Here is a 27,002-nt window from a genome sequence, read left to right as displayed (position 1 = left end):
CCCTCAGGGTCTAATCCCCTGATGATGGCAGAACACAAGACCAAAATCAGGAAGGGCTGTGACAGGTGCAAAACAGATCCATCCATGCAGACCCACGTCCGCCCACGCCCACTTCTTACCGCGTCCTTGCCGCCCCTGCTCTTCAGGTCCTGAATCTCGGCCATGAGCCTCTGCAGCTCCTGGCACGTGTACTTGTACAGCTCATAGTCTCTGCCAGGGTCCCGAAGGTCCACCTCAGCCTCCTCACTGTAGTATTTACCTTCCTGTGGAGGCAAGGATCAGGCCTTGTGGTGTTGGGAGTAAAAGTCTCTCCGGTGGAACAAGGGACACTTGGCTGAGATCAGTGATTATGAAGCCCCCCAAATCAGGTCTCTATAGAATCTGGTCCTCAAATCAAATGCTTTTCTTTCTTCTTTTTCTCTTTCTGATTGTAAAGTAATGCATGCTTGGTGTTGAGAGATTCAGAAAACAGTGAAGAGTATCAAAACCAAAATGAATAATTGCCTATAATCTCATCTCCCAGCCTGAAATAACTCATTGTTAATACTGTGGATAAATGCATCAAGATAAAATAAAATGGGATCATACTGTTCATGCTATTTAGTGCAATTTCCCATCACAGTAAACATAGATCTCCATTAAAATGGCTATATATAGATGAACCAGAATTCATTTAACCAAATTTCTTCTGATGGGTGTTTAGATGCTTGAATCAAGCTTTAGCAGAAACTAAAATATCCTAATTGGTCTCCCAGCCTTTGGAATAAACAAACACATCTCTTTCAGAGAGAGTCAGTTACAGTTAAAAATACTGCACCTGTTTGAAAGTTGCTGAGAATAGATCTTAAAAGTTCTCATCACAAGAAAAAAAAATTCTGTAACTATGTAACATGATGGATATAAACTAGACATTTTGGTAATTATTTCACAAAATATAGAAATACCATTATATTGTACACTTGAAATTGATATAATATCAAGTAGACTTCGATTTCATTATTAAAAAAGAAAAGTGAATCGGAATCAATGCCTCCCAAAGGATAAAGTTCTTAATTTTAATTTCCTAAATCTGAAGAAAGCATCATCTTCTATTTAAACTGAAGCTGGTATGTTTTACTCTAGTTAAAAAAAAAAAACCCACAATCAATCAATATAGTTAAGTCATATAACCTACAGACTGGGAGAAAATATTTGCAAACAATGAAATCATCAAAGGCTTAATTTCCAAAATACATATTAACTCATACAACTCAGTAACAACAACAAAAGACCCAATCAAAAAATGGGCAGAAGACTTGCACAGACATTTCTCCAAAGAAGACATACAAATGGTCAATAGGCACATGAAAAGATGTTCAACACTGTTAATTATTAGAGAAATGCATATGAAAACTACAATAAGGTATGACCTCACGCTGGTCGTAACAGACATCCTTAAAAACTCTAAAATAAGAAATGCTGGAGTGTGGAGAAAAGGGAATCCTCCTATACTGTTGATGGGAATGTAATCTGCTGCAGCCACTATGGAAAACAGTATGAAGGTTCCTCAAAAAACTAAAAATAGATCCAGCAACCCTACTTATGGGCATGTATCTGGACAAAACTCTTAACTAGAAAAGATACATGCACTTCAATGTTCACAGCAGCACTATTTACAATAGTCATGACACGGAAGCAACGTAAGAGTCCATCAACAGATGAACGGATAAAGACGTGGTGTGTGTTTATACACACACACACACATATACATACATACACATATACACTGGCTTCCCTGGTGGCTCAGATGGTAAAGAATCTCCCTCCAATACAGGAGACCCGGGAAGATGTCCTGGAGAGGGAATGGCTACCCACTCCAGTATTTCTGCCTTGAGAATCCCACGGACAGAGTAGCCTGGTGGGATATAGTCTATGGTTGCAAAGAGTTGGCCATGACTAAGCAAGCATGCATGCATGCATACATAGACACACACACATATACACTCACACACAATGGAACAGTACCTAGCTTAAGAATGTAAATCAGCAGTGAGGATGGACCTAGAGAGTCATGTCCAATGAAGTAGGTCAGAAAAAGAAAGTACCATATGATATCACTTATGTATGGAATCTAAAATATGATACAAAAGAACTTACTTACAACTCACAGACATAGAGAACAGATTTGTGTTGCCACAGTGAAGGATGGATTGGGATTAGCAGATAAAAACTATTATACATAGAATGGATAAAACAACAAAGTGCTACTGTATAGCACAGGAAACTATATTTAACTCCTGTAATAAAGCATAACGGAAAAGAAAAAATTAGTTAAGTCATAAATCAGCTGGACAGATTCAAGGATAGAGAAACAGCAAAAGAACCTTGCTGACCACGAGAGCACTCAGGCCATAAGAGAGGTTCTTTGGGGACATGGTTCTGGTACCATCTCAGGAGCAGACCAGGACTGCCACATCTACAAAGCCTTAGGGGCATGTTGCGGAGGGACTGTCTTCATTGGACCATGAGGAGAGCTGGAGACGCACACTATACTAGAAGACATTCTCTGTTCAACCACTAATCATATCTAATACAGGCTTGTTGGTTCTTGGGCTACTGCAGCCAAATCTGACGCGGATACTTAAGTCTTGAAGAGCCAAGGGAATTCCAGGCACATGGTCAAGCAGAGGCCACCTGGGAGGTTGTGCCCATGACCCTCAGCTGCTGCAAACCCACAGCCAGGTGCTTGGTCCCAAGTTGCAAACTTCTCAGCAGCACAGCAGCCCCAGCTGATCGCACCTGCTCAGTGTCAGAACGAGTACGCTTCCCTTCAGCTGGTGCTCCATCACTTCGGATCACTTTGGGCTTTCGTTTTTTGCTTGATTCTGATGACATCGTTGTTTGGTAAAGTCAGGAGAGAACAGCAGAGACCTGTTAAGAGGAGAAAGCTTTCGAGTTGTTCTGGAGTTGTAATCGGAGATTTCCCTGGAGTTAGAATACTGAAGTCTGTCTAGCAGTTCTGGCCGCTTATACTCTCGGTAAATCAAGAAAAGTCATCAACCCTCCAAAGCTCTGTAAAAACGGGAATCATCCCTCAGTCTGTTCAAAATGAACTCGTCTTCCTCATCTCCACCTCTTTTAAAGGCACCACCACCAACACCCCACTGACCAAACTCCTCAGCCAGGCACATAAGCCTATTCCCAATACTATCAACTGATCAGTGTGTTCTGGACCTTCAGCTAAGCACTGTAAGGGTATGTTCCCATTTGGTTTTTAAAACAAGGATTCTCTCAGATACAAACAAGCATCTCATTCACGGGCGAGAACACTGAGGGTCAGGAAGGTGAATGACTTGCCCAAGATCACACAGCTAGCATGCTGAAGCTTGGATCCAACACGTGCCACAGCAGTGCTCTTGGCAACTACATTATTGAGTCTTGTAGTCTTGCTACCATGTCATCTGGTGATGCCCTCAACTCCCTGGTTGGCCCGAAAATTTAAAAGAATGGAACGGACATTTCATGGGACTCTAGCATCACAAAGCATCCTCACTCTGCTACCTCTACTGACTGTCACCAGAGACCCCTGAAGTGGGAAGCCCTATCCCCCCAATCCCAGTGAATCTGTCACCAACACTTAATGAGGGAGCCAAGATCTCCAGAGAGTCCAGTCACAGAAGCCCTAAGTTGGAGTTTTAACTCCTCTATTTCATGACTGTGAGTTCTGGGACAAATCACTTCATTTTTCTCTGCATCTGTTTCCTCATAGATCAAATGAGAACAGCAGTCCCTACCTCCAGGGTGGTCGTGGACATTAAAGCAGCAGGCGTTGCACTGGGGAAGGCAATGAAGATGATCTGGGAGCTGGGCTTTATATGGTATCTGAGTGGTAAATAACGTTGAATACCTATGGAGAAAGTGAATTCCTGTCAATTCTCTTTAGAAACTTCTGACTGCCTCATGGAGAACGTCTCATTTCTTTGGTTGGCCTTTAACATCTACAAATGCCAATGTCCCTTTGTTAAGGAAAGAAGTCTATCTCAGATCCTTAGACACCTGCAATCTAGTCACAGTCACCAATTTTTTCATGTTCAATAATCTTTATCATTACATCCTGCATAGGACAGTGAAAGAAGTGTTCTATTTGTGGTAGAGATTAAAATTTTTCTTTCAAACTAAATTTAAAAAATGATTCAGTTAAAATAAATAAGTTAATTTTCCACAGAGAAGGGGCCCTGAAGGCGTTACGTGTGGGAAATTCTGACTTTGATAGCACAGTCAAGAGTGCCTGGCAGAGACAAGCGCATAATAAAAGTGAGCTGCTATCACCACCACCTTCGGGGGCGTTTTCTAGAGGCTGCACTGTGGGGCCTGACGATGCTGCGGCCAACATTCTCCACAGGAGGAAACTGAGACCGCGGCGCCGAGCGGCCCGGGTCCCTGCGGAATGACGGCGGAGAACCAGGGTTAGACCCAAGCCCGGGCATGTCCTCGCGCAGTCCACTCCCCAGTTCTAGCGCGCCCGAATCCACCCCGCCCTGGTCCCCTCCTCACCACACAGCACCCAGAAGCGTCCCGGAGAGCGTGCCACTTCCGGCGTCGGGGACTCTGTGGCTTGCGCACCATAGAGAAGCGGAAGGAAGGAACGGCCGACCGGAAGTCTTGTGCGGAGGCCGGAAGCGGAGCGCGAAGGATCCCGACACAGCCGGCCGGTGGTTCAGGCGGCGGCCGGGCTGTAAGGGGACAAGGTGGTGGTTGTACTTGGGTTGTCTAGGCGGGTCCCAGCCGGCCAGCCGCCTCACGTTACCCACTGAAACCAGGAAGCCGAGGCTGTAAAGGGCATAGATTTGCATTTTGAACTTAAGTTCAAATAAGGGTTCGTTCATTCTGTCCCCAGTGCCTAAAGCAATGTCCAGCAACTAGTAGGCGCTCTGCCATGTATTTGTCAAATGAATTTGTCGTGTGCCCAAGATAACACAAGAATGTAGTAGTGCCATGATCTGGACATTTGTGAATTTGCTTCTGTAACCTGGATTCTTAACTACTGTCATAGTTATAGTAGAACATCCCACAATAGCGAGAGCAGCAAGTCGGCATGGGCATTAACTCCATCTTAACCCGCCCCCCCCCCCCCCCCCCCCCCAATTTTTGGCCCGATTTGACCGAGGCAGATCTAATGCAGCATTTGACAGCTTCAAGTATTTTCTACTCCTGGTATGAATCGTACAGATGGGGTTCAGAACATTCTACTTATCTGAAGGTGGAAACCAAATCCCTGGTTATGCAGTGCAGTTCTTTCTGCCCTAGTGGGAGGCCCTCCCCAACAGTAGCTCAGAGAACACAATACCCACAAGTGGGACAGATGAGCCAGGTGGACCTGGACAGCTGGCCCTGCCAGAGGGGGGTCACCTGCCAGATTTCCTTGTAGATGAAGAAAAGACATCATGGTTTATAGTAAATATTTAATTGGTTCCATCAGCAACTCCAGCACAAGTTTTCCTGAAAGGGGGGCAGAATCAAGCTACCCAGAGGTCTGTGAGGTGTGGGGATCACTGAGAAGGCCTCCAAAGTCACTGACCCCACTCCACACACCTGATGGCCCAGGACAATGAGGGTAGGGCTGATAGACTGTGAAGAGGGAGAAAAGGAATTTGGGGTGAGGGAAATACAAGACCTAGCCCATAGCTCTGCCAGTAGGAGAGCAGTTGGGAGAGCAGGAGGCTCTTCCTACACAGAAAGGCTGAACAACTCATTCAAGATCTCAACCTCTTTATGTGGGAAGGAGGTGCACCTCTCTTCAGCACTCTTGTATTAGAAGCCCCTCCCCAAGTGGTCTTATGTCACCTCAGTTCTATCTTCCCAATTCTGTATTCCAAATTCTTTACTTCAAATCCAAGTTTTGAGTTCTAAGTTCTACCTTCTGGGTTCCTGTTCCATTCTGTTTCCCTCCCGCAGATCCTTCTCAGTTCCCATTCCTTTTCTCAGCCTTTCCGGGTGGAATATGTGGACATCCTGCCGACTTAGCTAATTTGAGGGCTTTCCCTTTTGCTTCTTGAGGTGGTTCTAGGCTTTTCTCCAGCAGGAGGGTCTTGGCTCAGACTGTCCCGCAAGTGGGTGGCACAGAGACCAGGGAATCCCTGAGAGCCTGGCCTGGCCTAACCTCCTCCCAGACCACCTTTAGCCACTGGACACACTACCTTTTGTGCAACTTAAGCTAAACTGAGGAGTTCCAGGGTGATGATTATGAACTGGTGGCCTTGAGATGGGGAATCTTAGGAGGAACCTAGACAGCATATTAAAAAGCAGAGACATCACTTTGTCAACAAAGGTCCATCTAGTCAAGGCTATGGTTTTTCCAGTGGTCATGTACGGATGTGAGAATTGGACTATAAAGAAAGCTGAGCGCCGAAGAATTGATGCTTTTGAACTGTGGTGTTATAGAAGGCTCTTGAGAGTCCCTTGGACTGCAAGGAGATCCAACCAGTCCATCCTAAAGGACATCAGTCCTGGGTGTTCATTGGAAGGACTGATGTTGAAGCTGAAACTCCAATACTTTGGCCACCTGATGCGAAGGGCTGACTCATTTGAAAAGACCTTGATGCTGGGAAAGACTGAGGGCAGGAGAAGGGGACAACAGAGGATGAGATGGTTGGATGGCATCACCGACTCAATGGACGTGAGTCTGGGTAAACTCCGGGAGTTAGTGATGGACAGGGAGGCCTGGCGTGCTGTGGTTCATGGGGTCACAAAGAGTCAGACACAACTGAGTGACTGAACTGAACTGAGGAGGAAATGTGAGAAGACATAAAAGGTTGCTGTTCCATTCAGAGAAATTAAAAACTGCTTCCTGCACAGGGGAAGGGGTGGGCAGGGAAGGTGGGAAGGGTCTGGGCAGGGCTGCAAGTCTTCATAACCCCATCATCCTTCAGCTCCCCCTTGTCTGACCTGAGCACTAGCCCCCCTAGAGTCCATAGGTTAGGAGAGAAAACCAAGACAGCAGAACTGGGAGCTCCTCTGTCCACAGCTTCCCCGAGGGAGAGGGGGGAGGAGATGGAGGCAGCGACAGCATCACTGGAGAGGTGAGATCTTCAAAGGGATCATGATCCGAGACTCCATGTGTCGCACCAGGGGGACTGCAGAGAGAGAGGCAGAGATCATGAAGGCGCTGAGGTGAGCCAGCCGCCCCCCCAACTGGCCCTTGGAGAAGGAGGAGGAAGCCTGCGATGCTGAGATAGCAAACCCCCCCCCCCCCGCTCTCCTGGAGTGGCCTACAGAGAGCACCACGTCTCCCAAATTATAGGATATGAGGGGACTGAAGTTATGACAAAATGCAGCTTTCAAAATTTGAAGAGAAAAAAATAACGAGCATTGTTTATTAGTAAAAGTGACTTCACAGATATTATTGCTTAGGACAAAACTAGGCAAAGAACAGGGTAGGGGGATTCAAAGGAAGAGATCAAGAAAATAATTGCAGCAGGAGGAAACAAGCTGTGAGGGTGCCCCCAAGGGGCTGAGGTTTGAAAAACACTGATTTAGTTCAACTGACTCATGTTACAAGTGGGGACACTACAGCCCAGAGAGGGTCAGCCAAGGTCACCCTGGTGGTCAGACTCTTTCCTTTTGCTCAGCACTGTTAACTTTCACAGTGCTTACAAATTTCCTATAGTTCTCGTTTAAGTGCAGATCCTGATTCAGTGTGGGGAGGTGTGGTTGAGACTGGGCATTTCTAACAAGCTTCCAAGGGATGATAACACTGTCACTTGGAACCACACTGAGAAGAGCGAGGCTCCCGCTAACTCATCAGGAGATGCGTTACCCAGCATTTACCAGCTGGTAAATGTGCAAGCTCAACTATAAGTTCCTTCAGGAGAAAACAGGCTCCTGTTCTTTCTGCGCTTCCTGACCCCCGCCCACCAGTCAGCACACAATGAGAGCTCAATCAGCATGTACTGGTTCCAGGTGGTTCTCAAGTGTCCCAGGAAAGTGGCAAAACACCATAAACAAAAAACTTGCTTGAAAAAAATTGTGCTTCCTCTGTGCTGGAGTCTGGGCTATAATTTTATAAATTAGCTCCTGGAACCCTCCCTCCAGCCCTTCAAGAGAGGCAGTATCACCATCGCCATCTTACAGGCAGAAAACAGCATCAGTGAGGTGAAAAACCAGGCCCAAGGTCGCACTGTGTGGTCAACCACAACACTCTTCTGAGGCAGAGACCATCGGGCTGGATTACTGCCTCTTTGAGAACTCACCTAGGACAGCCTGCATCCTGTAGAGCATGCCACCAGGACAGGAACCTATGAACTCACTGTACTCAAAGTGAGTTCCCCATCAGGAGAGGTAATCAAGTGAGGCTAGATTGCCTTACAGAGGGGTTTCCATTCTCAGATGGAGCTCCTGGCACATGACTTCCAATGAGGTACTCACCTGTGTAGTAGACATTTTCGTCCCAGCCCCTCTTCCTCCAGGCAGCGTTTCTGGTCTCTTCCCGAGACTGCAGGTCCTTATAGGCTGTTGGAAAGGCTTAGGCTGAGCCTGTACCCAGCACGAGGCCCTCCTCCCGTTGCCCCAAACCCTGCCCTGCTGCCTCTTCCTCCCCGGGTGCTTCCACTGTCTGCTTTGACCATCAGTACATTTACTGACAACTCCCATATATATATCTCCAGTCTAGAACTGTTCCTCAGGCTCTAGACTCAAATATCCAGTGTCCATTTGATGTATCCATTTGACAGTGTATCTGCTGGGCACTCACATGCATCAGTGTCTCAAAGGTGACACTTCCAAGGACCAAATGTACACTCCTGACCCCTCCAACCTGCTCCTCCAGGGGTCTCATGAAGCAAACCACAGCTGCTCAAGCAGGAGTCTGGGAGTCCTGGAGTCTCCTATCCTTCCCCACCCAACGCAGACAATTCATCCACCAGTCCCACTGGTTCCACCTCCAGACCAGTGAATCTGTGGACCTCTCAGCATCTTCACTGTCCAGGCCAGCATCTTATCCCTCCTGAGCTAGCTAACCATCTCCTGATGCCCCACACCCTCTTTTGCTCCCCTACAAAGTGTTCTCAACATAGCACATGGCAGCCAGAGGAATCATTAGGACACAAACTGGGTCACATCATGGTGCTTAAAACATTGCAGCAGTCTCCTGTTGCATTTAGAATAAGTCCCAGCTCATCCTCATGGCCTGCAAGACCCAGTCCAATCTGGCCAATCCCCATCTTCCCACTCTCTTCCCCACTCCCTCCACCCTGGGCGCCTTTGCTTGCCTCAAAACCCTGAAGGCCTTTCCCTGCCGCAGGGCCTTTGCACATGTTGTTCTCTCTACTTGCAATACCGTTCTCTGACAATTCACAGCTGACTCCTCATTCTTCAGCTAAGGTTACATTTCACCCCCTCAGAAAGACGTTCTGGTCTATTCAAGCCAATGGAGCTTCCCATATTTCTCCCTGTCCCTTGATGATTTGTAAAAATCTGAAATTATCCTTTTTGTTAGCTTATGTCTGAGGTGGTGTCTCCCTCTGCTAGAATATAAGCTCCACAAGGACACTCATGTATTCGCAGTGTCGACGCAGAGTGACCGTGGAGAAAGGAGGGGGCCACGGAGGGCTCCTGGCGGGTCCCCAACCTACCCCAGAGGTGGTGCACGACGTAGAGCTCTCCTATCTGCGAGAAGAAGCCGCCCACCGCCTCCTGGTTCTCCTGCCGGTACTTGATGGCCCGAGCCCTGGGGATGGCAGAAGGGTTTGGGGCCGAGGCCCGGGCGGCTGCAAAGGGCCCTCTGCGGGGACCCCGGGCTGGTTTCTCAGTCACACACCGAGGGAGGGGCCCAGGGTAGAGCCCCCGGCTCTCAGAGACGGTCGGGGACTTGGGTGGCGGAGGTACGGCTGCCGGCAGTGTGTTCCACCCCAGTCGTCTAGAGGGTCCTCACCCCCTTGGTTGGACCGTCGCCTGCTCCCGGAGCCACGAGGCACAGAGAGTGCCGTGTCCTCTGCCACCACACCCGGGCAAGGAGGCCCACCAGGTGGTCAGGGTCCCCCCAGCTCCCTGGCACGACCACTCACCAGTTGTTCCCCCACTCGATCATGGTTCCTGGCTGAAAAAGAACCAGAGCAGAGGGTGGGAATGAGCCCCTACCTGGGATTTCAAGCCTCACTGTTGGGTGGGGCTGGGAAACTGTCATGTCTCCCTAGCTCCAGGGGCCGCCTGGCCTCCTTCAGGGGCCCTGACTCACACCTGAGCATGCAGGGACGCACACGTGCGTACATACCTCTTCTGAGGCCAGAAGCCCCAGTCTAGGCTCTGGGCACTGAGCCCGACCCCCACCCCTCAGGCTACCTGGAGAGCACACCGCTGCAGGGAGCGGGGGAGGCACCTTGAGCTTGTACGTCCTCAGCTCGTAGATGTTGGGGCCGGCTCTGGGCTGTGGCTCGTTCCAGAAGCTGAACTCAAGGAGCAGCTGGTTTCTCCTGGACAGCAGCATCTGGCTCCGCTCCTTTCGGAACTCCAGGTACTCCTGCGGGCAGGGTGGGGCCGGGCGAGCTGGGCACAGCAGCCAGGAAGTGCCCTGCCCCCAGCAGTGTGCCCCAGGGGATGGCGGAGGCAGCCCCCAGCACAGGGCTGAGTCAGAACCAGCATCCGGAGAGGTGTGCCGAGTGGATGCCCACGTACCTTGTTGTTCTTGAGCTTGTTCATGCAGTCCATGAGGGCTGGGTAGCCCCCCGAGAATCGCCACAGGTGGACTGTTTGCGGGGACAAGGAGGGAGGCACAGGTCAGGGGGCTACGGGGACCCTGCCTGCTCCGCCCCTCCAAGCTCCATGTGTATGTAATGGGAGGAGCCTCCAGCCGGTTCTCTGCAGCCTTGCCAGGGACAGTGCTGGGCAGGGGGAAACCCCAGACCAAGCCTAGGAGACTAGGGTTTGAGCTGCAGCTCTGCCAAGTGGCCTTTGACCCCTCTAGGCCTCAATGTCCTCATCTTGAGAATAATGCACCCATCCAATCCTCCTTAAACAGCAACAAGAGGATCAGAGTGAACTTGGACCCCAGGAGCTGTGGCATGCGTGAGGCTGACCTCATAGCAGGTCTGCGAGGGGCAGGCTGGGTCAGAGGAAGGGGCGGGTAGGCGGAGATGGATTACTCCAAGACAGCGAATTGAAAATGAAAACAAGGAACAGAACAGCACGTGTGGTATGCTACCACGTGTGTTTAGGCAGGGAGCGACATATCCAGAGATGCTGGTCTGTGCACCGTCTCTCAATGGAGACCCAAGAGATTGTGACAGGAGATGCCCTTGGGCCAGAGAACTGAGGCTTCAGGACCTCGAGCAGGAGGAAGGCTTACTTTCCAGTGAAAATTCTTTGCGCCATTTGCATTTCTTCATCACAGCCTCTGTACTGGGTTCTTACAAATTCATTAAAATGTGGATTCCTCAGAGGGTCTGTTCCCCACCTGATTCTACAAGGTGCAAAACCCTTTAAGACACCCAAAATATAGACATGCTTTAAAATTCAAGCTCCCATTACTCAAAGTTCATTTCTCAATTAGCAAATACTTAGAGGAGAATCCAAGAAGTACTGCAGAAACTGATTAAATTGTACCTAAAAATGGGAAAACTGTAAGAGGTGCAATGGAAGACAGATGGCTTTTTCTTACCCCACTATCAATGTGTCAATGATTACTGAAACAGAATAAATGATTAAGAGAATCTACCTAACTGCAGATCACAGATTAAAAAAAAAAACCACTATTATCAGGGCAATTAAAGGATGAGATAGGTTGTCTTGTGAGATAGTGAGCTCCCCATTGCTGGGAGTGTTCAAGGGAAGCATAGAGGACCTTCTTTCAGGGCGGAAGAGCCCCCTGTCCTATCTGTAGTCTAATAAGCACTGTCTGAAGGGACTCTCTACTATGATGGAAAAGTTCTACAGCTGTGCTGACCAAGGTGGGAGTCACGAGTCACATATTTCTATCAATGGGCACTTGAAATGTGGCTTCTGCTGACTGAGGAACTGAGTTTTCCTTTTTATTTAACTTTACCCAATTTAAATTTAAATAGCTGTATGTGGTTAGTGGTTACCTCCCGGGACAGCACAGATCTAAATGCCAAGGCCCCTCGGAGTGGCTGGGATGCTGTGAGTGAACCAAATTCATGTGTGGGTCCTCACAGCTGGTGCCAACCGACATGGCATGGGGCCCGCTGGGGGTATTCCTGAAGCTGCACGGAACCAGCTCAGACAAGAGGCCCTGTTCATTCCATAAATATGTACGGCATCCTGGGGATTCTGTGGTGAAGAAAGACAGGCAGGGGCCCTGCCCGCTGGGCGGCAGACACAACAGGACACATGGTCAAGGCTGTGGAGAGGCAAGTCCTGGGGGCTGGGGAGACGGGAGAGCTGCCTCACTCAGCTTGGGTGGAGGGAATCAGGGGAGGCCTCCAGGAGGAGGCGATGTCTACACCGAAATAAAAGGTGAGTAGAGGAGTGACCCAGGGAAGGCAATGGCACCCCACTCCAGCATTCTTGCCTGCAAAATCCCATGGACGGAGGAGCCTGGTAGGCTGCAGTCAAGGTCGCGAAGAGTCGGACACAACTGAGTGACTTCACTTTCACTTTTCACTTTCATGCATTGGAGAAGGAAATGGCAACCCACTCCAGTGTTCTTGCCTGGAGAATCCCAGGGACGGGGGAGCCTGGTGGGCTGCCATCTATGGGGTTGCACAGAGTCGGACACAACTAAAGTGACTTAGCAGCAGCAGCAGAGGAGTGAGCCAAGAAAAGGAGGCCAGGGAGAAAGAGCTTCAGGCTGATGAAACAGTGGGAACAACAGCCTGGAACTAGAGGGAAAACCTGTCCACCTGAAGAGCGGAAAGGAGTCTGGGGTGGGATGGTGTAGCGAGCTGGAAGATGCGGTAAGAGGAGAACTGAGACAGGACAGGGAAGGGCTTAAGAGCCTCGTGGGCCACCTCAAGGGCAGAGGGAGCCATCACGGACGTGTGAGCAGGGGAGGAAGCCTCTGAGGCCTGCGCTGAGGACCCCTCAGGCACCGCTGTGCAGGGGGCGTGGAGGGCAGCCACCTGTGGTGGGGGGTGGGTAGCTCACCTGCCTGGTCCTGCTCCCCGTACCACGTGTTCCAGTTGCCCACGAGCGAGCAGGGGTAGTCCTCATCCAGGTGCAGCTTGGGCAGCACGGCCTCCCTGTGGTGGGGGCAGGGGGGGGGGGCACAGAGATGGGGAGGGCTCACACCAGCCCCCAGAGCCCCTGGGATAAGGCTTCCAACTCAGGCCCTCAGGACGGTAATATGCAGAGGCTGCACGGGAGGACATGTGGCTCTGAAATCTACAGCCCCCGGATTTGTGCAGGGGGAACAGGGCTGGGACAGAGTCCCCCATCCGGGCAGGGGCAGGGACAGGAGGGTTAGGGTCACTCACGTCAGGCTGTTGTAGGCGTCCAGACACTCGGGCTTCACGTTGTGAACTGCAACCAAGGACAAAGAGCGGGCGGTGAAGAGAGGGGGACGGGGTGTCTGTGGGACGCTGGGATGGGGCAGCCCCACAGGGCCCGGGCTCCCAGGACAGCTCAGATGTCCCAGACCCTCTTCAAGTCCCAGCAGGAGCCTCACAGGCCCCCAAAGGCCCCTGGGAAGGCAGCTCGGCCAACTAAGCAGCCACTCACACTGGATCTTGTAGAGGTTGCTGGTTTCCTTCTTGGACAGCAGCGTGGAGTGGGCGTCCTTCCGGGGGTCTACCTTGTGTACAAAGAGGGACCGGAACCAGCTGCCTTCATTGTCTTTGGAATAGAAGCTGCGGGGCAGAGGAGTTCAAGGGGGACCTGCTTCCATCTGCCCAGACGCCTTGCTCCCCGAGGCTGGTGACCCACTTTTCTGGGAATGGGGCCACGGAATCCCATGGCAGTTCCAGCAGAGTTTATGTCATTGGAGCCAGCCACGGGGATCCTGGATGCCCAGTTCACTTCTTGAAACTCTGCAGAGCCTCAGGAGGCCAGGAGAGGCAGCCCCACCTCCCGCCTCTCTCTCCAGCTTCCCTGCCTCCCCTTCACCCCCTTCCAAGAGGTCCTCCACTTGGACCCTGCAACTGTATCCCTTGCCTAAAGGGTGAACCCCAAACACATCTTGCCTGGTGTCCAAAACCTGTGACGGCCTAGCCTACCCTGGCAGCCTCCCCTCCAGTCCACCCCTACCTGTGTATCCTGCCTTCCACGTGTGCTGTTTCTAAACACACCAGACTTTCACTCTAGGCTTTCCTTGCAATTTCTGTCCCCTCTGATGAGAAGCCTGCACTCACAGTCCTCCAGTGTTCACATTACACCTGGCCTGTGCCTGATGCCAGCCCCCACAAATGGAGCGCCTGAGACGCACACGCTCTGTCCTTGAGGAGGTCACAGTCTGCTGGGGAGAAGTGGACCTTGGAACACAGTTAACAGCCAGAGGTTTCTGGGAGAGCCCAGAGGAGTGAGCCTGAACTTGGCCCCTGGAAGTCTGGGTGAGCTCTCCAATGGAGGTGATCTGGCCACTTTCCAAATCTCCAGGGCTGATTTGACAGATAAAAGCAGATAGAGGGGGTCAAAGGCATCAGAAGGCAAGATTCATTCATTCATTCATCCAACGCTTAATTGACAAAAACCTGCCCTGTGCACGTTGCTGAATGAATGAATGACATGCCTTGTTCAGAGCAGGGGAACCAATCACCAGGTCCTGCCGGATCATAATTGCACTACCCCACACAAGGTTCCAGCAGGGGTGGGGTTATGTTTAAGCTGCCAGAGGTGGTAAATCATCTTACTTAGCAGCCCCGGTGAGGCTTGTAGCCAGGCCTGAAACGCCAGCCTCCTGCTAGATGAGTTCCAGTCCAGGAGCCTGGCTGTGGGGGCCCCATCAGCAAGTTCTCTTCTTTTTCGAGCCTTTTCTGTGGCTAGAATAAATGTCTTGCAAATCAAAGTCTTGCTTTTCTCCAAAATATGGATTGAGCACTGGGACTGATAAAATCTGAACAGCATCTTAAATATGATGACATAGTTGTATGAGCACAGAGGAAAGATAAGTAAGGATTTGTTCCAAACTGTTTTTTTGTTGGTTTGTTTGGTTTTGGCCATGCCAGGCAGCCTGCAGGATCCCAGTTCCTTGACCAGGGAATGAACCCAGGTCACAGCAGTGGAAGCATCAAGTCCTAACTAGACCACTGGGGAACTCTGAGCCCCACACCGTTAATCTTGCTTACCTGAGAGAGGGAAGAGAAAGATGGTTAAACTTTTCGTTCCTCATGATAATTTTTTGTAAAGCTAAAAAAAAAAACCCTTTTAAGTATTTCTGAATTCATAGGCTTTCTATCGTTGTGTGTGTACTGCTTCATTAAAAACAAAAAGACATGAACTTCCCTGGTGGTCCAGTGGTTAAGACTCTGAACTTCCACTTCAGGGGGCTAGGGTTTGATCCCTGGTCAGGGAACTAAGATCCCACATACCATGGAGTCAAAAAAAAAAAAAATCTGAAAAAGAATATACATATATATATAAAGTCATTATATATAAAAAGCCATTGAAAGTGTGTATATATATATACACACACACACACACACACACACACACAAAGTCATTCCTTTTTCCAGGGTATCTTCCTGACCCAGTGATTAAACCTGGGTCTCATGCACTGCAGGCAGATTCTTTACCATCTGAGCCACCAGGGAAACTCTACACTTCAATGTTTTAAAATTTTTAATTTAGAAAAAAAGAAAAAAAAGACAGTTGTCATCAGATGGCCAATGTGGTCTGTGGAAACGGGACCAGAATAAGGCAGCCTCACTATGGCTAACACTGGCTGAGGATAGCCTCTGCCAGGGACCCGTGATCAGCTTGTCAGTACCATGAATCTACACAATGATAGTGTAATGTTAATACTATTCACATCCCCATTTTTTGAGATAAGAAAATAGAAGGTCATGGGTGGGAGGGTTAAGAAACTTGTCCCAGGTCACACAGCAAATTGGGGCAGAGAGCCCAGAGCTCTTTCCTATAAAGCCAGCTCCACCCTCAGATCAGGCACCAACCGGGAGAACTAGCACTAGGGAGATACTATAAAGAAGGAGGTGTTTTTTTTTAAAAAAGCCACCAGTAGAGGGACCTGACCTTTGGTCTGAATGTAGAGAGGCTGTTTCTCCTGGAAGGGGTGATGACAGAGAGGACAGCAACTCCTACTCTGTGTCAACCAAGACCTTTGCTCCAGGACTGGGCCTTGAGTAATTTATTAACATCAGCATTGACCAAGATAAACAGCCAAGCGGCCAGCCCTGGAGAGAGAGCCTGGAGCCTGGGTGCTGGGGAGTGAGGGGGGAGTGTCCAGGAGCTCCCAACTCTTCCCACCTCAGTCTCCTCTTTCCTGCCTCCGCATCTCGGTTTCCCCACGTGTCAAAAGAGCAGAGCGGAGCAGCCTATCTCCAAAGATCTTTTCTGCAGGTCTCAAGGAGATCCCAGTGCAGGGTCTGAACTTGAAGCTAGCATCGGTCGGTTAGCATTTCAAGAGCTCAAATTTCACTTTTTCAATGAAATCACAACATTCTCCTGCCCTTGAGCTCCCCAGCCCTTCTCACCGTGCTCCCTATTTTTTCCATAGCTCCTTCTAACGCACTGTAGAGTTTGGGGGTTTATTATGTGCCGTTTGCTGTCTCCCACTGGCAGCAGCCCCCTGTAGCCTGAGATGCTCTCTCTCCTGTGCATCCCTGCCGTCTCCCCAGGGCCTGGAGGAGTGCCGGGCACATGGCACATGCTCAGCCCATGCTGGGAGAATGAGTGAAGGAGTGTGGGGGAGCTAAGACAGAGCTGCATGAAAATGATGACACCTGGGAGGTAAAGAAAGCAGACAGAGGGTGGACCTGGGCTCTGTGTGGGGACTGGGGACGCAGGGCCCCTTTCTACCCCCACCACCACCAGCAGAGTTACTGCCTAAGGGCACAGGTTCTGGACAAACCCAGGACTAATCCCAGCTCAGCGTCACCTCTCTGAGCCTCATTTTCCTCACCTGTAAGGGCAACGGGATGTGCCTTGCAGAGAGAAAGGCAGACACAGCAGGGGAGCTAGCATCACGGTTCCTACCTAACTGATCTCCTAGCTCCCACTTGTCCTCCTTTTGCCTAACCTGCCCATCGGTTTTGTAAAGTACCACAGTTGTGATGCTATCTGTCCACTTCAAAATCTTCTGTTGCTCCCTACTGCCCGTAAACCAAGGCTGGATGTCTCCACTTGCTCTAATCTATTTTGCCAAGCTTTCAAGTCAATTCCCTTTTTAAAAAACATTTTTCTTTTTTATTTGTTTTCGGCTGCCCTACTCAGCTTGTGGGTTCTTAGTTCCCCAGCCAAGGATTGAACCCATGCCTCCAGCAGTGGATGTGTGGAGTCTTAACCACTGGACCGCCAGGAAGTCCCCACTTCCCTTCTAAATTTGGTGACCACCGATCCAAGATTCCCTATCACTAGCATCACCTAAGAACTTGACTTCCCTGGTGGTTCAGACGGTAAAGCGCCTGCCTACAATGCGGGAGACATGGGTTCAATCCCTGGGTCGGGAAGATCTCCTGGAGAAGGAAATGGCAACCCACTCCAGGATTCTTGCCTGGAAAATCCCATGGATGGAGAAGCCTGGTAGGCTACAGTCCATGGGGTCGCAAAGAGTCGGACAGGACTGAGCGGCTTCACTTAACTCACTTAAGAACTTGTTAAAGCTTTTCCAGCTCCACCCAGAACCACTGCAACAGAAACTTCGGGGGCGGGCATGGCAATCTGGGTTTTAACAAGTCTGCCAGGGGATTCTGATGCATGCTCAGGCTTAAGGATCACTGCTCTAAGGTAGTCCCAATTTCTTTCTTTTTTCATGTAATCTCAGTAAATTATCCCAGAAACACCAAAGATCCTGCGATCTAAACTATATTAAGAATGCCCCTTAGGCCTAGAAAAACCAGTTCAACCCCTTCCATAGAAACACATCTCCTGGGACTTTCAGCAGTGCAGGGGGCGTGGGTTAGATCCCTGGTGGGTAACTAAGTTCCCACACACTGCGTGGCCAAAAAACAAACAAAAAGCCCACCTCTCCTATTTCCCCCTCAGCCTGGAGCGGACATTCTCCACCCCCTAGGATACCCAGCACAACGCTTTTAGCCTGGGAGTTGTTGAACAAACGTCTGCCCCAGATGAGAACTTTATAGAGATACACTGGCACTCTCAACAGGGATCAATGGTCTGGCGCCACCCCACATGAAACTGCTGTGGAATGTTCTAGATTGATATGCTAGGAAGCTTGGCTCTACGCATATTCTGAAACACTCTTCTGTCTGGAGTCGGCTGACTTTAGAAAAGAACCATGTTTCTGTTTACTGCTCCACAAGTATGTTTTCGGGCTTCCCTGGTGGATCAGACAGTAAAGAGTCTGCCTGCAATGCAGGAGACCTGGGTTCGATCCCTGGGTCGGGAAGATCCCTGAGAGAAGGGAATGACTACCCATTCCAGTATTCTTGCCTGGCACTTCCATGGACAGAGGAACCTGGTGGGCTACAGTCCATGGGGTCACAAGGAGTTGGACATGATGAATGACTCACACTCACACACACTTATGTCTTTAGAAACATACAGGGAGAACTAAAGTCCTCTTAACAACAGGATTACTGATGTAGCAATAACAACTGCTGCATATTGAGCACTTACTGTGTGCTGAGAACTGATCTTCACAATATGTTTTTGAGAAAAATAAGGCTCAAAAACAAACAAAACCAAAAACAAAATAGAGAAAAATGAGGCTCAGAGATGTACCAGGCCTTATTCAAGGACAATTAACCAATGGCCAAGAGGATTTCAATCCAGGTCCGTCTGACTTCAAAGCCCACACTGTATTTGGACCCCAGTAGCCCCACTCTGAGCTCAAGAGGCCAGAGGGCCCCTCTAGGGACTCCTGAGAGAGAGAGAGAGGGGCAGACAGAAGTTGGCAGGAGGGGATGTTCCCGGATATCCAAGGTGGGAACCAGGGCACAGGTAACTTCACAGCAGTCCTTGAGGGACTTGATAAGTATGAATCCAAGCACCTTCACAGCAATCCTGCAGAAAACGCCTGGCAGGGACCTCCAGTCCTACTTCAGAGAGAAGGAAACCAAGGGCCCTAGAGGTTCAGCACCTCGTCCAAGATTATGGAGCAGCAGGCTGCCTATACCGCCTAGGTTCCTCCTGTGGTCTCTTGATGTTCTGTCTCTACCACCAACCAGTTCTGTAAGGCTAGAGAAGTGAGGTCCCGCCCCCAGCTGGGATTTCCTCATCTGGAAAATGAGGGGCTCATAGCACATGACCTCCCCAAAGTCCCTTCAGCCCTGACATTATGAGGGACTCATGAAGACACTGCTTGAGACATAGGCTTGGGCAAGGGGCAACATTTGTTACAAGTTCACCAACGTACCTTACACACGTGACTACTAATCCTCAACAACTCTGTGAAATCATCCTACTTTCTCACCGCCATTTTACAGATGAGGAATCTGAGACTTCAAGAGGCCAAATAATTCATGCAAGGTCACCTCACTGAAAAAGGCTGAGTTGGGTGTGTAGGTGCCAGGCAAACTCTAGGATCTCTCCATGTCATGAGCTTTCTCCCCAATTACTAAGCTGTCAAACCAGTCCATCCTAAAGGAAATTAACCCTGAATATCCACTGGAAGGACTGACGCTAAAGCTGAAGCTCCAATACTTTGGCCGCCTGATGCGAAGAGCTGACTCATTGGAAAAGACCCTGACGCTGGGAAGAATTGAGGGCAGGAGGAGAAGGGGGTGACAGAGAATGAGATGGCTGGATGGCATCACTTACTCAATGAACATGAGTCTGAGCAAACTCTGGGAGATAGTGAAGGACAGGGAAGCCTGGTGTCCCGCAGTCCATGGGGTCACAAAGAGTCGGGCACAGCTTAGTGTGTGAACAACAACAGGGTGGGTGGGGAAGCTGGCGCGGGAAATGGCAACCCACTCCAGTATTCTTGCCTGGATAACCCCATGGACAGAGGAGCCTGGCAGGCTATAATCTAAGGGGTCGCAACAGAGTTGGACACAACTTAGCAACTCAACAACAGGGTGAGGGCATGCGCTTGGCTCCTCTTCCCCAGCCTCCCTGACCCCACGGCACAACACTCTATAACATCTTACAGCAAGGTCTAACAGAACTCACAGCTTCACACCTAGGCTGCTGGGCAGGACAGACCCCTGCCTCCTTTCCACAGGTTGGGGGACAGGTGTCCTCACTTCTTTGGCAACTGTTCTTGAGCACACACTGTCCTGAGCCCTGTGCCAAGGGCTGGGGAAACAGAAAGATGAGGTGATGGTCCAGTGGGAGGGACAGGCAACTGTGTAGAGGGTGGGAAGACCAGAGATGGGGGAAGAACAGGGCGCCAGAGGGAGGAGGGCGGGGCCGCCCAGGGCCAGTCAGGGAGGCCCAGGGGAGGGAGCAAACAGAAGGCCAGGCTCAGGGCCTGGTCCAGCCTGCCTCGCTCCCCAAGAAGGCCACCAGCTGCGGCGCAAAGACCACAGGGGTGTCAGGAGGCCTGGGTCCAGACTCGGTGCCGCCACAGGACGGCGGGGGGGGGAGTGACCTTGGGAACTCCCACCCTTTCTCAGGCTTCCTTTGCTCCCCGTGTGCTGTTTATTGTTGGGGAGCCAAGGATCTGTGCAGCCATGGCCCTCGGGAATCTCCACGGCTCCCCTACCTCTGACCCCCAGCACTAACCGAGGGAGGAGCCGCCTGTCGTAGAAGTCCCCCGGGGCGCCCATCTCACAATCACGGCAAAGGCCGGGGAAAGGGCCACTGCTCCCGCCCCGGGCCAGGTCCCACTCCCCACGGCCCTGGGCCTGCCCCTCCCATTCACCCTGTCCTTCAGTCTCTGCCCAGAGCCAAGTACCCAGCAGGGCAAAGGCCCTGCGCCCACCTTTCCCACCTCCCCCATTCTTTGCCCAGACCTCCTCCTCAGGCTGAGAGATTCGCCCTCGGCCTCTAACCATTAGACTGCAAGCCCGAGTCTCTGCCCATCCCCCAGGCCCAGACCCTGGCTCTCACCCTTGCAGCCCCCAGGCGCCCCGACCCGCCCCAGGCCCAGCCCGGTTCTTACCGCGCCGCAGCCACCGCCGCAGCGTCCCGGGGGCCCGGCGCCGGGCCCCCCAGCAGCCGCCGCGCCGCCGCAGAGATGCTGCACAGACGCGGAGCCATGTTGGAGCGCTGCAGGTTGGAAGGAGGCCCCGCCCCCGAACCCGGCAGCGGAGGCGGGACGTGGGGAAGCCCCGCCCCACCGGCTCGCCCGCCTCCCTCGCCAGCCGGGCAGGTGGGCGTTGTCCCCGCTCGTCCCGCAACGCAGATGCAGGGCAGAGGTCCGGGTTCTTGTCCTTCGAGCCGCTGCAGCTCTGCTACAGACTTGCTTTGTGGCCTGGAGCAAACCCTTCGCCCAGTCTGGGCCTCAGTGTCCACCCCGTAAAATGGGAACATTGAACAACACCACCAAGGGTTCTTAAAGGGGCCCGCCAGGGTAAGCGGCGAGGGGTCAGTAACCCCGCTTGAAATGGTTTACAGTTCTGCGTGCCTGTGAATTCCTGCGGGGGTGGGGCCCAGGTACCGTTTATCATAGTCTTAAAGGAACAAACCCCCTAACAACGTGAGACAGATGGACAAGGCTCTGGGTTGCAGGGACACTTTCTCTCCATCATCTCCTTTTCCCTTTCCATCCCCCTCTACCATCTCTGCCTGGGCCTGCTGGAGCTCCATGCCCTCCTCGTGCTCTGCCCAGGTCGTGTGCCTAACTTCCAAACTAGTCCTCTCCCAGCCTAGGTCCCCCAGGTCACAGACCTCAGTGGGAGCGGAGGGCCTGCAGACCCTATGGGGGGGGGGGCGGGGCAGCAGTAGCCTAATAACTTCCAGAGAATATGTGTGTACACACCCCCCAAAAGACTGTCCACCCATTGAGGCTGAGGCTGACGGTAGTTCCCTCCTGATATGCTTCGGGTGGAGGAGTGCCCTGGCAGGCTTTAATTTTGTGATTCCTTCAGCAAATGTTGAGTCCACGTGGCTAGACCATATGCTGAGCCCTGAGACGCCAAACATGGCCAGAACAACAAGCCCCCAGCCCTCTTGGAATTTGAGGCCTGGCCTGGCTGGGGAGACAAAATCAAATTGGCATTGACCCCCCCCCCGGGGCAGAGACCTTAGACCTAACCCCTCTCCCCTCTCTTGCCTGACATGCTAAAAATATTGGCTGAAAAAGTGAAAAATATACACAAAAATATTTTTTGCCAATTGTGATACAGGCTATGAAAAAATATGGAGAGCTATGAGGACTTATATTGGGGGGGGAGAGAAAATGTGAGGTTCTATATAGACTTTTGAGGGTCATTGATAATTTCTATAAGGAAGTGAGGCCTGTACTATTATTTTTCCCTTGCGTTTTCTGAAGCTGCTACAATGAATATGCATTCTTTGCAGGATTTATTTTAAAAAGATACTGTATATCATCATGATAAACAAAAAACCTAAGTCAACTGTGATACACAGGCAGAACCAAAAGAATAGACGCAATGAAGATACTGTATCGCTGGTGCTTTATAGCTAAGGCAGAAGGTTACTCTCTCTGTCAACACACAGCTGGGCCCAGTTGCTCCTTGGGTTATCAGAAGAACCAAAAGGGACCATGACTGAAGCGTTCCCAGACACAGTCACTCAGGAAAAGCTCACATGGGGAGATGGAGGTACAGCAAGTAACATGTCACTGGTGTCCTGCGGTGGAGGAACCAAGTGTGGCCGGTGAGGAGAGGGGGCGTGACAGCTCCCTGGGCCTCACAGGTGGCCTGACGTTAGACCTAGGCTGGGCTTCCCTGGTGGCTCAGACATTAAAGACTGCCTGCAATGCAGGAGACCAGGTTCGATCCCTGGGTCGGGAAGACCCCCTGAAGAAGGGAATGGCAACCCATTCCAGTATTCTTGCTGGAGAATCCCATGGACAGAGGAGCTGGGCGGGCTACACTCCATGGGGCTGCAAAGAGTCAGACACGAGTGAGTGACTAACGCTTTAAAGGTTCAGCAAAGAGAGTCTGCCAGCAGGGAGCAGGGCAAGGAGAGCCTTGGGCAGAGGAAGCAGTGTGTGCACAGTACGTGAAAGGGCCCCCCGGAAGGAATGGTTTCAGACTTGTTCAGCAACATCAGGTGTCATCAGAGGGTGGAGATGACGTGGAGGCATCTTCTCGCTCAGTACAAGGAGTGGATGGCCTTGGTGACCTGTCACTGGACTGTGACAACAGATGCTGCACAGCAACTAACTGGTCATTTGGTTATCAAGCCACAGGCAGCCAGGACCCCTGGACAGGGTAGGGCTTATCCTCCAGGTCTGGTGTGAGAGTCCTCTCCAAACTCTTGGTGTTCCTGGCCATCTCTGCTGGGGAAAATGAGGAAGGGCTGGCCTAAAGCCTCCCCATGCTGGTCTAGGCATTTCTTTTAAATGTATTTATTTTTGACTGCACTGGGTCTTTGTTGCTACACTCAGGCTTTCCCTAGTTGCAGTTAGTGGCTGCTACTCTCTAGTTGCGGTGCATGGGCTTCTCACTCCCGGCACTTCTCTTGATTCAGAGCACAGGCTCTTGGCGGGGAGGGCTCAGTTGCTCCAAAGCAGGTGGAATCCTCTAGGACTAAGGATCAAAGCCTTATCCCCTGCACTGGCATACAGATTCTTAACCATTGGACCACCAGGGAAGTCCTAGACTAGGCATTTCTAAGACAATCTTCCTATCTCCCACTATTTGAGTGGGATAGGAAGATCAAACCAGGTCCTCCATGAGCACGTTCTCACCCCTGACCAGATCAGATGGATGAGTCTCTTTATCCAAGCCAAGTGAACCAGTCTGGCCAGCTCACTGGAAGTGCAGCTTTGAGACCTCCATTCCCACCCCAGCTAGGGAGACCAGCTCACTCCAGTTTACCCCAGACTGTCCCCGTTTGGACACTAAATGTTCCCTATCCCAGGAAACCCCTCTATGCTGGGCAAGCTGGGATGTATGGTCATCCTAACCATGGCTCTTTCCCTCTCCCTGGCTCACACATCCACTCCACCCCCAAAATCTTTTCCTCGCTTAACTAACCCCATTGACTCTGCTGGAAGGAGCAGGGCAGGGGGGCCTGACTTCGTGGCACTCAGTGACAGGCAATGCCTGTTAACTCGGCACTTGGTGGGAATGGGTCCCTGCCCCGTGGACCATGCATTCTGGGCAGTAAACCAGATGGATGTTGGATGACAATTCTGCAAGTAAGGAGTAATATAATTAGACCATTTCCAATTACTGTGGAATAAATCATCCCAAAATTTACCAGCTTGAAACAATGAACATTTATGTGCTCACACGGTTCCAAATGGGTCAGGAATTCACGAATGAGTGGCTGGCCAGGCTTCTTCCGGCTCAGGGTCTTTCACCACGTTGCAGTCAAGATGTTGGCTTGGGCTTGGTCATCTGAAGGCCTGACGGAGGCTGTGGGATCTGCTTCCAAGGTGGGCTGCTCACATGCCTAGCAAGTCAGTGCTGGTTGTGGGGGCTCTTGGCCAGCGACCTCAGTTCTTTGCCACATGGGCCTCTCCAAGGGCTGCGCGGGTGTCTTCACCATATGGCAGATGACTTCCCCCAGAGCGAGTGATCCAGGAGAGAGTAAGAGGGAACCTTCAAGGACTTTGTGAATTGACCTTGGAAATCATACCCTGTCATTTCTGAATATCTCTTTGGTGACACATGTCAGCCCTGCTCCATGTAGGAGGGGGCCTTACAAGGATGTCAATACCAACGTGTAAAATTCTTGGGAGGAATCTTCCCTGGTGGTCCGGTGGTTAAGAATCTGTCTTGCAATGCAGGGGACATGGAGAGGTTTGATCCCTGCCTGGCCCAGAAAGATCCCACAGGCTGAGGAGCAACTCAGCCCGTGCACTACAACGACTGAATCCAGCATGCTCTGGGGCCTGCGTGCCGTAATAAGAGAAGCCACTGAAGTGAGAAGCCTGCGGGCTGCTACTAGAGGGCAGCACCCGCTCACCACAAGTAGAGAAAGCCCACATGGAGCAATGAAGACCCAGGGCATCCAGAAATTAAAAACAGAAAGATTCTTGGCGGCTGGCTACTACAGTTAGGTTGTGCACTAGGCCCAGCTTAATTACTGGGATTGGACTCAGATGTCCAAGCCATCACCTATGAGCACGTCTCCCCAGCATCACTGTTTTTCTGTCCTAGGGTCTCTCCCTCCTCTAAGGGTTCCCCACCCGCCCACCAGAGTCTGTGACATCTCTTTCTCCTGAACCTGTTAATCCTCCCCTCTCTGCAGGGAGCTGACCCATTTTTTCTCCCTCCCTCCGTCCTTTCCCAAAGCCACCCTCTTGGAATCTACCTTCATAACTCGTTGCCAAGCCCTGCTGCCCAGTCTGTGAAATGAAAAGACAGGAACCAGGGACAAAGACAGATGGAGCAAAAAGGAGCAGGCAGGTTCATAAGTGTAAAATATGGACAAACCTGCCACCGTCTATCCCCTGGGACAAATAGATCATCATGGAGCGGGCTGCAGAAGTGCAGAGAGACAAAGTAGCCAGCTGTGGCGGTGTCACCCACTCCTTATTGATGGGCTTTTACGCCCGGGCCCGACTGCTCTCTGAGAATTGCATCCTCCAACTATGAGACCCCCAAACAGGAGTGACAGGACAAGAAAGCGTTTATGTCTCAGCTCGGGCATGAGCCACACTGCCAAGTCCCAGCCTTTCTGCAGGATAAGTCATATGCAGACATGAATTATGGGACTTTGACATAGTGCCACATAAAAACATGATCAAAGTGCCACTCCATGTATACATATTGGAAATCATACGAATGCTAGAGAAAGAAAACATTTTCCCTTGGTAAACACCAAACCATTTCAAGGCTGTTAGCGTGGAATGAATGATAAGCTGCATTCACTCTGCGGCCACCGGGCAGAGCTGCTGCAGCTGAGAAACAACCACATTCCGTGTCAGCTCAGAGCAAAGCACCCCATGGTTAGCGCACTTTGGACTCCAGCGACTGCTTTTTGTGCACTGAGCTGTTATTTTGCCGAATTAAAAAGCTATAAAAATGTCATTCAACTATACCACTCGCAAAGTAGGTATGCCAGTGCTGAAAATCACGCCCCCAAATCAATACTTTGGAGCAGCTATCGGATGTGATAAAACACCACAGGGAAGACTGAACCAGCTCTGAGACAGGTGCTGTTGTAAATGTAGGAGAGTGTCCACAGGTAGAGATAATGCCGCAAAGATACAAAGCAAAGATACAGGGGACTTCCCTGGTGGTCCAGTGGCTGAGACTCTGAGCTCCCAATGCAGGGGCCCCGTGCTCAATCCTTGGTCAGGGAACTGGATACTACATGCCACAACTAAGGAGTCAAGCTGTAACTAAAGATCCCACATGCCACAACTAAGACCTGGTGCAGCCAAATAAATAATAAATTTTTTTATAAAAGCAAAAATATGGTAAGATGGGCTGTTGATTTACAAACTGTGTGTGTGCATTTTATTGCTTCCTTCACATTCATTCCTACGGGGAAACATGAGTTTTTGAATACAACATTTTGAATCATGTAAAGCTTATAGAAGGCATCCTTCTTGAAAAATGTGACTTCCCTGGACCTCCCCAGATATCCTGGCATAAATACAGCTCCTGGAGCCCACCCCTAGAAGGGGAATGTTATGGGTTGAATTGTGTCCTGTGAAATAATAGAAAATCTTTAGTCTCTGCCTCTAGTTCCCAGCACTGAGCTTCTAAAGCTCTTGTAATTTCCTAAGTAATAAAAGCACCAGGAGCCCTTCCTGTTCAGATATTTGGTCTTGGACCCTGGTTCCTGACACAGAGCCTCTAAATCACTGGGAACTGCCTGGGTGATGGGGACATCTTTTGCTCCAATGAGGTAATGCTTCGTGGGCTCCTGCATGGGGTGGCTGCCGTCATTTAGTCACTAAGTCG

The 27,002-nt window shown here is 50.8% G+C and overlaps 2 protein-coding genes across 8 annotated transcripts in view; both read right to left on the bottom strand.

Annotated features, from left to right (window-relative positions):
* THOC5 (THO complex subunit 5) overlaps positions 1-5,021 on the bottom strand; it is a 29,763-nt gene extending 24,742 nt beyond the window's left edge. Inside the window, exons 1-4 of one of the 6 annotated variants that reach the window (XM_061141583.1) lie at positions 4,534-5,021; positions 3,774-3,886; positions 2,779-2,910; positions 120-263 (exon numbers count right to left, since the gene is read on the bottom strand). In XM_061141583.1, coding sequence (XP_060997566.1) covers positions 120-263; positions 2,779-2,874 — 240 coding nt within the window. In that variant the 5' untranslated portion in view covers positions 2,875-2,910; positions 3,774-3,886; positions 4,534-5,021. The remainder of the gene's footprint in view (positions 1-119; positions 264-2,778; positions 2,911-3,773; positions 3,887-4,533) is intronic. The other 5 variants (XM_061141580.1, XM_061141585.1, XM_061141582.1 and 2 more) reach the window with 5 other exon arrangements.
* A 403-nt stretch (positions 5,022-5,424) lies between these two features.
* NIPSNAP1 (nipsnap homolog 1) lies at positions 5,425-21,222 on the bottom strand. Of its 2 annotated transcripts, none has more exons than XM_061141587.1 (10): positions 21,110-21,222; positions 13,648-13,775; positions 13,404-13,449; positions 13,075-13,169; positions 10,648-10,718; positions 10,352-10,492; positions 10,041-10,072; positions 9,609-9,703; positions 8,404-8,487; positions 5,425-7,112 (listed from the first exon to the last, which is right to left on the bottom strand). In XM_061141587.1, the coding sequence occupies exons 1-10, from the start codon at positions 21,205-21,207 to the stop codon at positions 7,048-7,050; spliced, it is 855 nt and encodes a 284-aa protein (XP_060997570.1). In that variant the 5' UTR covers positions 21,208-21,222; the 3' UTR covers positions 5,425-7,047. The 2 variants fall into 2 exon arrangements, with proteins under 2 accessions (XP_060997570.1, XP_060997571.1); XM_061141588.1 differs by lacking the exon at positions 21,110-21,222 and adding an exon at positions 15,210-15,268.
* Between the last annotated feature and the right edge of the window lie 5,780 nt (positions 21,223-27,002).

The sequence above is a fragment of the Dama dama genome, chromosome 5 (genome assembly GCF_033118175.1).
Source record: "Dama dama isolate Ldn47 chromosome 5, ASM3311817v1, whole genome shotgun sequence".
Classification (NCBI taxonomy): Eukaryota; Metazoa; Chordata; class Mammalia; order Artiodactyla; family Cervidae; genus Dama; species Dama dama.
Note: the sequence above shows the minus strand (reverse complement) of the source record. Positions and strands in the feature narration are given on the sequence as shown.

Excerpts from the sequence above, each read along its gene's own strand:
- NIPSNAP1 (XM_061141587.1), bottom strand. The coding sequence starts at position 21,207 with ATGGCTCCGCGTCTGTGCAGCATCTCTGCGGCGGCGCGGCGGCTGCTG. Across the intron at positions 10,073-10,351 it reads TGAGGACGTACAAGCTCAAG|CCAGGAACCATGATCGAGTG; the intron begins GTGCCTCCCCCG and ends GTTCTTTTTCAG. Across the intron at positions 9,704-10,040 it reads ATCGAGTGGGGGAACAACTG|GGCTCGGGCCATCAAGTACC; the intron begins GTGAGTGGTCGT and ends TGCCATCCCCAG.